This window comes from Triturus cristatus, chromosome 11, assembly GCF_964204655.1.
Source record: "Triturus cristatus chromosome 11, aTriCri1.1, whole genome shotgun sequence".
In the NCBI taxonomy this organism is placed as follows: domain Eukaryota; kingdom Metazoa; phylum Chordata; class Amphibia; order Caudata; family Salamandridae; genus Triturus; species Triturus cristatus.
In genome coordinates this window covers 583,967,250-583,982,601 of record NC_140594.1, presented here as the reverse complement: position 1 = coordinate 583,982,601, position 15,352 = coordinate 583,967,250, and the positions used below count along the sequence as shown (strand labels likewise).

The window sequence follows — 15,352 nt, the reverse complement described above, 5'->3', positions numbered from 1 at the left end:
CATTCCACGCAGAAGGTGGCAAGAACATGGTCCTTCAAAAATCAGACCTCTGCCTGATTGTTAACTCTATTAAAAGCCCCAAACTATCAAGATATCTTGAAGCTCCACTCCAAACCAATTGGGCAGCCCACCTAGCAAGCAATGATTCATTGATGTGACACATAGAGTGAATGCTGTGTGCAGAACACACTATCATTTTGATTTTATAACATTGTCACTCATGCCATCAGCAATATGTTTGTAGCAACACAGCAAGATCATAAATCAAGACAACGTTGCCCACACAACTCATCTTACAGAGGACATACTACAACTACACACACAGGGAACTAAAACGACCCAGATACCGCAACAACTAGCTTTGAGAGAGCAAATCCCATGTCCACCACTTCTGAAAAACCAATTTGTACCTAGTTCTTCCTTTCTGAGACAGCAATTCACACAGCCAATGCCTCTCAGATACGGAAATACAGGTCACCAAAATACATGGCTTTCATCTTTGAGGCAACACAATCTATGAATAGAGTTTCTGACACACTAAATTCCATGGTCAACATTAAATACATACAGGAGTTGGCCTAACGGCTAGGGCGGTCGACCTCGAATCTGGGGAACCGGGTTCGAGTCTCGGCAATGACGCTGAACATCCTGTGATTCTGGGCAAATCACTTAATCTCCCTTTGCCTAACAAACAAATTAATGTGTCCTCATGTAACACAACTGGTGCTATGTAAAGCGCTCTGATACCCGATACATTCAGGTCAAGTTCACGCTATATAAAACTCTGTAAAAAAAATAAAAATAAAAAATAAAAAAGTCATATTGCCATCATCTCGCATATTAAATTATATGGCTATTCCATTACCAAGACGCCAAATGCCATTGACAGAAGACCGGAGGCACCAAATCTCTTAGGTAGCACCTCAAAGGTGCATTATTTGATACCACCACCACCAAGAAACTAAAGGTTCATGGCAATCCACTTTCCAGCACACCACAACCCATAACTAACATATGTGAGAGACCAATTCCCCTGGTCAACAGCTCATGAAGTTCAAATCCAAGGACTAACCAACTGTAACGCCGAATTCCATGGCAGCCACCTCAGAGACACAAAATTCGATTCTCGCCCCTTTTAGTGTCACCAAATGACATGATTATCCCCAGAGAATAAATCCCATGGAAATCAGCACTGAAACACTAAACCCATGACCATCACCTCCCTCACATAATATGTGACGGGTTCCACTTCGAAGGTATCAAAACCACCCTTACTGAGACACAAAATCAAATTCTACCAACTTTCAAAATATCAAATCCCTAGACAAAATATTGACTTGTAAATATCAGGAGACAGGAATATCAGAAAAAAATATTGTGATACAAAAATATTGTGATGCAGGAATATTGTTGTCAAGAATATCATTTTTTCAGGCAAGTAATATCGTTGTTAAGAATATTGTTGTTGTTAATATCGTTTTCAAGAATATGGTTGTAAAAAATATCGTTTGTTAACTATTTGAAAGTGTTTTAGTTATATATTAATTTTATGTGTTACTATTGTTTGTATAGTTGTTAATTTTTTAAAATATAGTTTATAATTTTAAATGAGTTAGAATTTTTTATGTAATTGCTAATAGTAATTTATAGTGTTGTAGCAGGTTGTTGATTTGCAGGGGGTAAGATGGGAAGTTAATTAAGTATTATTTCATTAATAATTAATTAATAAAAATGTAAGTAAGCACGCTATTGGTATTAATTATGTATAGTATGTAACACCGATTTATTTTACTTATATTTTTGGTGCAGGTTGCTACTTTTGTAGGGGTATAGGATGGGAAGTTAAATAGCCTTTAATTATTTATGTATTCATTTTTAATTTTTAATAATTATTTAACTGATCAATAATTATGTGAGTTGCGTAATAATCATATTTTAATTTTTTTTAGGTGCAGGGGATGGATGTTAATAACTAATTAACAAATATTAATTTATTATTAACTATTGAATTGAGCATTAATTATACACATGTTATACTGATTTATTTTAGGTATGTTTTAGTTGTGGGTTGCTAGGTTTGTAGGGGTACAGGGTGGGAAGTTGTATGTATGTATATTGTGTAATTATATATTTTGGTTATACTGTAGGTGTGGACTGCTGGGTTTCTAGGGTGGAAGCTTTATTAACAATTCATTAACAATGAATTGTTAATTTATTATGTAATCGATTACCAATTATGTAAATTGTGTTAGACATATTTATTTATTTATTTTAGTTATATTATAGGTGTGGGTTGCTAGGTTTGAAGGGTATAGGGTGGCAAGTTAATTAAGTCATAATTAAATAACCATTCATTTTTAAATTGAAAAGTAATTATTACATTGTTTATGAATTTTGGGACTTGGCTAATTGCTTTATATATATATTTATATTAAGTAATAATTTTATATTAAGACTTTTATATTTTTCTAAATAAATAGGGTTAATCAAATATGTAATGTGTTTGAAGTGAAGTCGTTTATTTACTGTTGCTTGTGCTGGAATGGGAATAATAAATGTAACTCCTCCGAAATCCAATGCTTTCCCTACTAATGCACGGACTGAAGCGGGAATAGTTCATTATCCCTCCGAAGTCCAAAGATTCCTACTGTTGCAAAAACTGGAATGGGAATAATAAATGTTACCCCTCCGAAGTCCAATGCTTTACATACTGTTGCGCAGACTGGAGTGGGAATAGTAAAGTTAACCCTCTGAACTTCACCAGTTTCCCTACTGTTGCGCTGTTTGGAGTGCGAATAATATATTTAGTCCCTCTGAAGTCCTACGCTTCTCTACTGTTGGATAAACTGGAGTGGGAATAGTATTTCTAATATTCCCAGACTCCAATACATTTCCTTATTTTGGTTAAATATATTTATTATTAATATTTATCTATAATTTTAATTTACTAGTATATATAAACATACACATATATAAGTATGTATGTGTGTTTATATAAGTATTTATTTATATATATTATTAAATATTAGCAAGATTTATGTAATTAACAATATATTAATGGTACACATTCAGGTATTTAAGATATACTACTTTAAACTATAGATATATTAGGAAACAATATTTTTGTATGGTTTAACAATATTAGTGTGAAATGATATTTTGTAAAAATATTTTTGTAGTTAGCATTATAGCATAAGGGCACATTATTTTTGTAAACTATATTTGTAACTGGGGGTGGGCAGAGCTCGCGGAGTTGCACTAAGCGGAATTACGCAGAGTTGTATAAAAACTCTGTGGAATTCCATGGAGTTCCAAGAGCAGGTGGAGTTGCTTCCCTTGCCCACCCCTACCGCTTGACTGCAACTCTCCCATCATCCACTGCAACAATATCCTTCACACTGGCCCCAGATCAACCCTTACGCCATCCATCCATCAAACTAATCTCTCGAAGAGGGGGCTGGGCAGTGCGAGGCCACGCGCACAGAAAGGGACAAGCAGTACGAGTTGGGTTATAGGGTGGGACAGGTGGAGAGGAACCAGTGGACTGAGGGGCGAGAAACACACAGAAAGGGGATGGCGAGACAAGGAACCGCCCATCTGGTGCTGCCCCATACTCCCGTTTAAGCCACTCCCCTGGGTTTGAGCACTTTTTTGATTATAAACTTTGTAAACTCTGCCTGCCAGTCGCCTCCTGTCTGTGATTGGTTCCTACCTGCTGATGGGGGCAGGGCTCTGCGAACACCAAATTGTTTTCTGTGGCTCGCACAGTGTCTAATGGTTTGCTGATGCTGGGCGCATGCACCGCTAGAAACCGAGGATCCGTGACATTGTGAGGGGTGCGAGGCAAGGGCAGGTCATACAGAGCGGCCTGTGTAGAGGGGGCAGAGCAGGGCGAGGGTCATAGAGAGAGGAGAGGGATAGAGCAGGGCAAAGGGTGAGTGGAGGGTGACAGAGTGTGACAAGGCCACCCATGTACCTGGCTGGAAGGTCTAAAGTAGTGGTGGGTTTTTACCCTCCAAGCGGAGTGTGGAGTGACATAAACTAAGTGAACTCTGCCGGTGGAGCCGAGTTTACAGCCCACCCCTATTTTTAACACAATATGTGTGTTACACAATATTTTTGATTTTGATATTCTTTCGATGATCCCCCTTGGCCACCACCACTGAGATACTAAATCCCATTTTCACAACCATAAAGAACCAAAATAAAATGGACAGCACTTTCAGCAAACACCCACAATTTTCACCACTGATGAGACCACTTTGCATGGCCAGCATCTCTGAGATTCAAGTGCCACACCCCACACCTCAGAGAGATCATATGTCGTAAGGACTGCCTTTAAGACCTCGAATCCATGGCCACCACATCTGAGACACCAAACACAATTATTACCACATTGGGATACCAAATCCTGTGAAAATGATTCCTGTAAACACAAATCCCATGGCCTTCCCCTGGTAGATACTACATCGCATGGGCACCACTTCTGAGAAACCAATGCCATACCCAGAAGTCCAGAACAACAAAATGCAACAGACTTCTTCTTGGAGACACAAAATGCCATGATATGAACACCACCTCTGGGGAACCAAACACCATGGTCACCAACACAGAAAGAAATAATCCAATGGTCACAACCTTTTAAACCACTGCTGAGAACTCAAATCTCATGACCCTTATGAAGAAAAACTTCTAGCTATATTCTGACAAGGACCAAATGTGATTGTCCCTAATTATGACATAACTAAGCCAATGACCTCCATCCTTGAGGCAGCTATTCCCATGGCCATCACCTCCAAGACACCAAATCCCCATTACCATCACGTCTTGGCCACCAGACCACACGGTCATCACCTCTGAGACACAAATCTGATGGGCAGCAAATCTAATATGCTAATTCTCATGACCATCACATTTAAGGCACAAAATACATGGCTCAGATACTACAACAACCACCTTTGAGAGGCCAAATCAAATGCCTTCCAGAAACTAAAAGCCAAGAAAATCACCTCAAACAATAAAAAGTCAATGATACCACCTTCACAAAGCCAACTTTCATGGCAACCATCTCTTCCAGACCGGCAGTGTGAGGGGTAGGTCGGAGACCCGAATTGCGAACCGACTATCGACCATCGGCACGCGTAATAGTTTCGCCCTGACTGGTCTGACTGGGGCCTTATACCTAATACATTTTCGGTCTGCACCCAGGAATCACACTACATACTTATGTAAGGTATACAGGGCAGGTTTTATACAAATTTCACATATGATCCCTATTTGAGTAGATGAAGTTCAATGGTCCTGATGAAATGACGTGATCCTAGCAGACAGTAAGAGGCATGTCACATGTTGAACCCAGACTTATACCAACTACAGCCTACATGGACCATTATATCTATCATTAGCTCAGTAATCATGATACAAGAGACCCGGTAATTAAAATTGTTTTTTGGTTTCTCTTTAATCATTTTTAATACATATACCCTCCCCTCATTCTACTCACACCTACGCACCACACTTGCACCTCACTCTTCACGCCGGCAATACAGAAAATAACTCCGACAAAGAGCCCCCTCGAGGGGCCATTGGGCACTGCAGCGCCGGCTCAATGAGAAGCTGTCCAATGATGAAGCATGATGACACCCCCTGGAGTGTGAGAGGGCCCTTGCTCCTAAAAGGAGCACTCCCCTGGACTATCCTGGTCTGACTTGGTCTCCTAGACCCCCATACAGGACTTGCACACTTCTCATTTCTTGGTTGCACCATCTCTGAAACGCTTATTTTCAATGTAAGCACTCCCAAGGTGAAAAGTACAGTTGTCCACACGCCAGATAAGTCATATCTCATAGCCACCATCAACAAAACACCAAATCCATTTCCTCTGAAAAACATCTGCAAAGCACTGAATGCCAACCTGGAAAAGGTACACTATTTCAAAGCCCTCCCAAACATCACCTACCATTGTGGTGGTCTTCGGGCCTCCGTCAAGAATCAGGGTACACACTGCCTAAAAAAAGGATGAAAGTCAGAAGATGTATGCTGTACCTCTTGTGACCTGTATTCTATTTTTTCATTCTTCCCCCTGAAAGTTAATGTCCAATTGTCCCCTCCATCAGATACCTGCTTATAGTGCTCACTAGCAGATCTCAAAGTTCTAGGTAGAGAGGGGTGGGTGGGGGATCACTTAAAATGCCCCCTAGCTCTACTCTCACAGGACTGATCTTGCTGCTGATGTTTGTCGAGATTGCCAGTTTGGCAGTAGCCAATTGTAATTTGGGGACACAACCTTTTAACTATCACTCTGGGTATGAGATCTACTAAACATGCATGTGTAAAATGTATGCAGATCTCCAGACCTATAACTTTCTCCCCCTCCCACCAGACTTTGTAATGAGATTGAGTTATATAAATGGGTGGCATCTCTAGTCAACATAGATGCATGCTTGCAGTCCAGTAACACCAACATACAGGGCCAGTCCTGTTAATGTGCCCTTAGCCTACCTTTGACCCACTGTCTTTTTTGTTTTTATCAAATGTAGAGTTATTTTTTAGATTTATAGATGTGTTCTGGGATGCAAATGCTGCTTGTCCATGTCAGTGTGGCCAGTTTGCTCAAGAGGAGGGTTTGTGAAAATATTCTCTTCTCCAAATGACTGGCTGAATGTGTTACATTTTTGAACAGCTTATTGCTAATTAAAAGCTGGATCCCCGTCCGGCACCTTTGAACTCCATAAGCTCTGTCCTGTGCAGCCAATGCTTTTCTTTGTCAATATTTCCTTACTGAACTTGACAGTGAAACACACAAAATATACCAACATCAAATACAGAGTGAGTAAGCATGTTTGAGTCTCAACATTTGTAAGGGTTCCTGCAAGGGTGTTTGAGTCAAAATTTCAAAGTCCAGTCGCATCCGGCTCACACAAGCCATCAGGGGTGGTTTCTCCATTAGGGCTCAAGGGCTGCTCCCCTTTAAAATTCCTACACACTTACATAAAAACATACTAAATAGATAGATATATTTAGAGATACAACAGATAGGTAGTAGTGTTCCCTATGAGGGAAAGAACCGCACATCAATAAGAATAACTGTCTATAACTAACAGTAATGAGCGTGAATAATTTAGTCGCTATAGTTACAGCGGGGTGCTAGAGTAGCTTAGAACACCTAATACCAAGAGGTGCTACCAGCACATTACAAAATAACATGCAAATCAATACACAAGAAAAAAGCTGATACAGCACACCTATTGCTATGTATACTACTCCAAAAACAGTGCTGGACAAATACTAAACACAGTCTAGATTCCAATATATTCCTAAGCATACGAGGACGATCAAATGAGACAGATAGTATGCAGAGCATTAAGAATAGTCCAAGAACGTCATCAGTTGATAGTTCTTTGTCTTTTTATTTGTTACTTAAGGGTTCCTAGCACACGATTTAGCCGACACGTGTTTCGTCTGCACTCAGACTTTTTCAAGGCAATTTGTGAATAACAAAATAGTTAAGTCCAATGTAGATGAATCTGAGCTGGGACGTTCGATTGTGTGTTCCAAAGCCCAAAGATATTCATACGATGTACTATATGGTGTAACCAAAATAGACAACTGTGGTATGACATTTATATCTAAAGAAAGTAGAATATAATTATGTAAAACATGTATAGCATCCATTGGAGTGCACAACATCGTACGTACATTGTGAATGGCCACACGCACTTTTGGTGTTGAAATACAATCGTCTATAGGGTCGCAAACTCACCATGGTTTGGCCCAGAGATTTACCTATACCACAAGAATGTTCTGCACTCTAATGTATGCTATACATGTTTTACATAATTATATTCTACTTTTTTGAGATATAAATGAGAAAACACGTGGTCGAGACTGTAGCGGCGTTTAGCACATTATTTGGATTTCATGACTCATTATCTACCTTGTGTCACACCACAGTTGTCTATTTTGGTTAGACCATATAGTACATCATACGAATATCTTTGGGCTTTGGAACACACAATCGGATGTGCCAACCCAGATTCATCCACATTGGACTCAACTTTTTTGTTATTCCCAAATTGCCTTGAAAAAGTCTGAGTACAGACGAAACACGTGTCGGCTAAATCGTGTGCTGGGAACCCTTAAGTAACAAATAAAAAGACAAAGAACTATCAACTGATGATGTTCTAGGACTATTCTTAATGCTCTGCATACTATCTGTCTCATTTGATTGTCCTCGTATGCTTAGAAATATATTGGAATCTAGACTGTGTTTAGTATTTGTCCAACACTGTTTTTGGAATAGTATACATAACAATAGGTGTGCTGTAACAGCTTTTTTCTTGTGTATATTTAGAAATACGATCATATCTCTAAATAAGTTGATGTATTTAAGTCTGGGCTGTCTGTTTCAGGCTGCCTGCCCCGCCTCGATCTGAACCAGGAGACGGAAGCCAGGCAGTAAATCAACTTTCTTAACTGTGATGCATGACGCAGGGCTTTCTGTTTTAAAGCCTTTCATTGCCATTATGGTCTAGGGTTGTATGCACTCTGTAGGCCAGTGACGCAATAAGCGTCATGGTTTCGGGCATCGGATACCTCATCCCTGCGTGATTTCAGACATCCGTTATTCGAAGGCGTGGATCCCACCCTTTTGTCATATGGGTGAGTGGATGTAAGAACTTCAGATTTGATGCCTTGTTCTTGGTAATGGTAAGTGTTTGCATGCTAATGTTGTGTTATGTATATTGTGTTGAGACCCTGCATCATGCTAAACTCCCCCACTGTGACACCACAAGCCCTTGCTGCAGATCGCTCCCTCCTTTAGAAGAAGAGCTGCTGTATTTGTTCCCCCTCCAAAAGGATCCGAACAAGGAGCAGGGTTCTTGTTCCCTTGCGAAGTTGACCCAATAGCCCAAAGCGAGAGATATGTGCTTACTGTGGAACATGTGCACACAGTGGACAGTTCTCTGATGTATGAAATTAAAACTAGCCCGTCTTCATGCTACTAAGTTAACCCTGATGCCAAAAACATGGATTGACTTGCAAACAATGAATGTTAAAAACGTCAAGGGAATGCATTTCAGCGATTTAGTTCTTCTCTTATTCCACATGCTTTACTTAATCTTACATTACCCAAGAGTTAGCTATTTTATAATGTTGTTGTTTATCTGTATTTTTTCTGTGCATACTTTGAGGCTTAGCTATGTCAGGTGTTTGTTTATGAGGGGCTTTGATTGAGGGCGCAGGCGCTACGACTGAAGCCAAACAAAGTGCCTGTCTGTGGGTTGGCCTCTCTGCAGAGCACAAAGAACAATATATATATTTTTTTTTTTTGAAAACCTTTATTGATATTTCAATCAATTACACGTATGGGCCTACAACCCCCGGGGCCGGCCGCTAAACAGTCAGGATAACAGAAAGCAAATCTATCACAGTCAGCACCTCGGGGTGCAAAATCTCGACGTTAGCATACTCTCAGTCTCTGAACGGCCCAAGTAGGAGACAAGGATAATAAAGGTTTACATTTTATAATAGAAGAGAATGGAAGGATCAGGCGCCAAACAGTTTCCCAGCAGCGAAAAATGGCAGGCGGAATGATGAACGTAAACAATAAACAGCAGTCTATCTAGGCAATGGCGCTGAAACAGGAAGTTCAGGATGTGAAGGATTGACACGGCCATTTGCGCCTGCGACCCCCCTGCCCCAAGACCCAGGAAACTCCACGGAAATTATGGCACTCCGGAAACAGCAGTGATTAACAACAAAGGAGTTCTACCATGCTGATCCCAGAAAAAGACAGAGAAGAATAAGAGAAGATAAGGAGGCCATAGAAAAAAAGGGGTTAAAGACTAAAGAATCCCCCCCCCAACCCCCCACCCTGCACCTCTGCCGATGAGTACGGCCCCCCCCCCCCAGCAGTGTGCCTGTCGCCCCTGAACCAGACCCGAAATATAGAAGAAACAGAGAAAAAGAGTAGGAAAAGAACCCCCACCAGACGGGGGGGTAGAGAGAGTATTAATAAACTGGAGGAGGGCCTGTAAAACACGCCCCCGGCTTCTCCCTCCCGCACCATACGTTTTCCCGCAAAGCATACAATACAGAACACGAAACCGACCCTGTCAAAGTGAAGTAAGGAGCATTACGCACTTGGTACACTAACAGTTATGCCGTGAGAGCACACAACGCCCGAGCCCGCCCGCCTAGTAGATGACCATCTCTGAAGGGTCAGCCTCATCCTTGGCCACTCTTTGCAAACCCACCCATGCATACCCCTCGTCCCAGTGCCATGTCCAGTGTTACCAGGAAGAAAAGCGTCCAATAAAGATCAGGAAGCGACACACACAAGTAGGGTAGAGGGCTCTGAAGGTCGACACAATCAGCTCTATGGAGGGTCGTCTTTCCCAGTGCTGAGCCAGGATGTACACTGCACACCAGGCCCAGGAAGGCGGAATCAGGCAGAGTAGGCGACCGTTGCTTGGATGGTGCCTGAGTCGTCGGAGGCCGCGCACGGGACAAGGCCACCACCCCCCACTCAGGTCCGAAACCTCCGGAACAGACCAGATCCACAGCCAGCTGATCGCACGTTAATATACTGTCTGGAGAGTCCAGGCGTGCACTATGCACAGGGGCGGCCACTACACTGTCCCCTCGTGCGCGGTGTAAGAAGTCCCAGTGCACCTGGGGATAGGCAGGCGGCAACTGTTCCAACGCTGATGTCACTCCATCGAGCTTGCTCCCCAACACCCAGGCGCCGTGAACCAAGGTGGAATGAAGGGCACCGAGGGCCTCGAGAAGGTCACCGTACCCCAGTACAGCTCCCGGCGCTTGCTCCGCTACGCTCCTCAGAGGCGCACCCTCCCAATCCTGCTGCAACCCAGTGTACAGGATAGTGGACACTGTCCTACTAAAATGGCCGCTGGGTAGATCCAACCCAGTTCGGGACCGGGACTCAGGCCCAAGCGCCTCGGGTTCCATGTCGCTGGGAACAGGGTTCCGGGGGCAGGCAAATGATGTGTCCGGTGTGTGGTCACGGGCCACAGTCGTCCCCACCACGGACCAGCGCCCGCGAAAATCCGGGAGCAGCCCGCGAGAATCGGGGCGAGCTACGGGCGGCGTCCGGGCAGCTCACCGGCGAAGGCTGAGGCAATCACTGGAGAGTCTTGGAGTGGCCACCTCGGGCACGCACCCGTTCCGCTACGCGTAGCGGTAGGAACGACCACGGCGAAACGCAGGCCGACATTCGCACCACTCCGGCAGTCCGACTCCACCCAGTCACCGAAGGCCGCTGTTGTTACACTGCCGCCCGGCCACGGCGTCCACTCGAGGTCCCAGCTCCAGGGCTGCACAGGCCGCAAACTTCAGACGGACATTTCTCCGGCGGTATCGCTGCCAGAAACTTCGGGGTCACACGGTCGGTTGCCGCTCGCGTTCACCAACACGGGCAGATAGCGCAGGCTAAGGATCTCGTGCAGGATATCTGTGCGGGGTGCGGAGGTTCACGGAGCCGGGAGCCTACGCTGCCATCCCGGTCGCCATCTTGGCTCCTCCCCCAAAGAACAATATTTATGTATTCCAATTGCAAATTACATTTTGTGAATGTGTGTGAAGGTGGTACACAGATGTCAAAATATTTGCAAGGCAAAAGTAAGAGAAATTAAAGTGCTTAAATTTGAGGGAGTGCAGTGCATGTTGGGGGCGGTGAAGTGACAGAGATGTGAGGAAGTGCATTCGGGCAAGAGTGAAAAGAGGATGCTGAAGAGGAAAGAGAGGGGGTTGAAGATGTGCAGATGGACAAGAAATGCAGAGAAAAAGAGGATACATATCTAACATAAAGCACACATAACTGAAGGCCAAAACTCATTCCACAGGCCTCAATGCTATTTAATTCACATACTCACTATTTCAGAATTTAAATATTTCCTATGTTAATTATTTATAAGAAATCATTGTTGTTACTCATTTATCTTAAACAGCTAACACCCAATGACAAAGCCATTCATACTGACAGGCTTTAGGTGTATGTCAGTTATTGTGTCATTTACCTGGATAAAATTACATCTCAGAAATAAAAACCAAAATACTGGTCAGGTGGCACACTATGGGAATCACAAAATAATTATTTGACATGTTCCATTATAGAGAGCCCCCACTTTTTTCATCTCACTTAAAGACCTGTCTGCACATAAGTCTGGTTAGAACATATTTTTCCAAAGTTAATGATGCATGCAGTGCAAGACACTGGGCAATCATACATTTTAAAGGGCTAAAGTTGTCATGCTGTACAATTTACACATTTCAGTAACTTTTGCACATATTATCGCAGGAAGATATCGGGCAGTTTTTAATGTGTTTAATATTTCAAGACTATCTGTTCCCACTGCTTAATAAGCCTTGCTTTATCGCTACATTCATTTGCTTTAAAATGCACCATTTGCTAATCTTTTTTTCAATTCTTTCTCAGGAGAGGGACTCACCCTGGACCCCAAGTTTGTCCCTTGACCTTGTTCACATCGCTTGCCATATAAAAGTCATGCCCAACGTTTACGCCTTACAACTTTCAAAGGTCACCAGCCGCCACTGCAAGCCATGCATGCATTCTGGATTAACTAGGTAAATGGCAACTCAAGCAAACACGGAAAGTGCTATGGAAATCCCCCTTGCAAACTTACTAACAGCTCCACGCTGTGAATACCACATCCTGCCAGAGCTGCCACTGACAGCACCAACACACCTCCTAACCACTAACCATCACACTATTCCAAGAGTGACAATTCATACTGTTCCAGGCCCCCAAAGCTATGACTGGCTTGGGCGGCAGATTTGAGTAATTTTTTATGTATATTAAATTAATAAACACCTGTTATCGTACTCATCTCTATATTAGACAACAGTGCTACCTTGTGGCAGAATGTCATATGTTCCCGTGTGTTGACAAATAAGTGCTGGTGCCGAGCACCGGAAACCACTGGCTCAAATTAAGCACTGTAAGATTCTCACCTCGAAGAACTACATGGAACTTACAATTGCTTCCTCGAAAAGGGGTGCTACTTGTTTCCCTACTGTTGCAACAAAGCTGGGCCATTCTTCTCGAGGACCCTGACCTGAAGTATCTGCCTTCATAAACTGCCAGCATGTTGCCTGGAAACATTCCCCCACCCCAGCAAAATGATTCCACCAACATCATCACAAGACTTACATGCTGGCCATTTTAAGACCATTGCGTGGCTCACTTTTCTGAGCCCAACCATGTCATGCTGATAGATTTACCAGACTGACTAAGATGACTGCCAAGTGCACCTGAGCAGTCTGGGGTAGTTAACCTGCCTGGAGGACATATCTTGCAACAGCACTTTGCCATCTATGTGGTGCTCTCCTGCCCCACCTGTAGCATATCTCCAAACAGCGTGGCATTGAGTCTTTCCTAGCGCTGTGTGAAATTGCACAGCTTGGTGGTTTACAGCTTGGCATATTTTTACAAGCTTTGCCTCCTTTGCTAAGAGAGAAGTTTGCAAAGGTTTTTTTTTTTTAAAGCTGCACAAAAGGGGGCCCTGTGCTGCAGTGGGAACATTCCCACTGCAGTGCAGAGAAACAAGAGTGCCACTCTGCACCTGCATGCTTTCGATGCTCCAAAGAGCCACTGTCTTTCCCAATGCCAGAATTCCCTTTGGGGAAGGGCATGGAACATCAGGCCGTGGCCGCTGTGCTCCCGCGCTGCCACTCAGGTCTGAGAAAATGGTTTCCTGAAGTTGGGTGCCCTGCTGAACTTCATTCTGCTGGGAATACAAAACAAGTGATGTGAAACTTTGTATGATGCAAACTAGGACAACTTTGTTCTTCTAATCTAAGCGAATTGTGCATACCCCTAGTTTAGGCCTTTGACCCTTACACCTGTGATGCGGCATTATTTAGAGACACCTAGGGCTCTGTTTGTCGCTTGGTCTTGGGTTCAGGTCCAACAACCTGAAGTCTTAGTGCCAGATTTAATGACTAAACATTCGCATCCCCCTAAAATCGAACACCCCCTTCCCCAGCAGTCCCCTAACCTGAGTGGGCCATGTACATGAGAGACGCTAAGGCTAAGTTAAAATTTCTACAGAGAATGGTAGGGTTTCAGTTGCTCTCTAATGCCTTTAAGCATGAGATGCCAAACAGCTGTGCCCCATGCACCAATCCTGACTAACACAGATAGATAGATTCTAATGTATCTGCCAGTTGTGTTATCCATTGCCCTCAAAACCTGACTGCTGGGTGGCATAGACACATGGGATCCTGGGGCCACCAGAACCCCCATATCTAACCTGGCAGCTCTTGGGATATCAGCCCAGTTTGTCACCAGACGCTGCACATCTTAGCCACGAGCCAAGGACGTTGGCAGGACCAGAGGCGTTTTAAGGAATGTGCAAAGTGGGCTCTGGACCAGGGCCCCATACCTTTCTAGGGGCCCCCATCATTAAGCATTCAGGACAGTTCCAGACAGTGGCATAACACACAAATGATGGGGCTCCCTGCACAATATGAAATGGGGCTCCCAGGTATCCAATATCTCATAAATATGAAAAGGCTTTGGACTGAATGGAGGCCCTGTGAACGACTGGGGTCCCCTTAAATGTTTGGGGGCCAGTGAAGAGGATTGTGAATGATCAGATCATAGTTGCTGAAGGCGTGAGTGATCTGAAAATGGACAATAAATGCAGACTTTATCCAAGCAGCTGGCACCTGAATTATGTTTGGCCTGGGGCCCCACAAATTCTTAAGATGTCACTGAGCAGGACACTAGAGGGCTTCAGAAAACGTTGACCCAAACAAGTCAAGGAAGTAGCAAAAAAAGTGTTCATTTTAATACCTTTTATTTTCAAAATCGAGACCACATCTGCAAAGCCCAATTTGAGCAACCCACTATGGACTTCAAAGGAATTGTCGTTCAAGAAGTGTTACATGTGCAGAGGCGGTCTGCTGCCTAGTGCTACTTTCAAGGATTCCCTATCACTTTCTGCTACTTTGTACCCCTCTGTTGAAACAAGGGCCCATTGACGGCCTAAGAAGAGGCAGGCGGAATGCTTTGAAGAGATAGCGCTACGGGGAGAGCGCAATAGAGCGCTACACACCGTTTTGCGAGCCCAGTAACTTAAAACACTTCCAGTCTAATATTAAAAGAAGAAAAAGATGATGCGTTTGCAGAATTATTAAAAAATGTTTCGGGCTGCCCAGTCTGATCTGCCAGGCCAAGTCCCCTCTGAAAGCGACAGACAAACCCAGACCCGGCTCAGCCTTGTTGCTCTCCCTCGGTGAGGTGTAGCCTGGAGCCTACAGCACAACAAGCAGAGGACCCACAGCTCTAGCCACACTCCACAAA

The 15,352-nt window shown here is 43.6% G+C and overlaps 1 protein-coding gene across 4 annotated transcripts in view; it reads right to left on the bottom strand.

Annotated features, from left to right (window-relative positions):
* Positions 1-15,352, bottom strand: part of FGF17 (fibroblast growth factor 17) — a 122,530-nt gene that overhangs the window by 36,620 nt on the left and 70,558 nt on the right. For 2 of the 4 annotated variants that reach the window (XM_085636158.1, XM_085636159.1), the window contains exon 3: positions 5,960-6,007. The exons of the other annotated variants lie outside the window; for them this stretch is intronic. In XM_085636158.1, the coding sequence (XP_085492284.1) occupies positions 5,960-6,007 (48 nt within the window). The remainder of the gene's footprint in view (positions 1-5,959; positions 6,008-15,352) is intronic. 4 annotated transcript variants of the gene reach the window in all.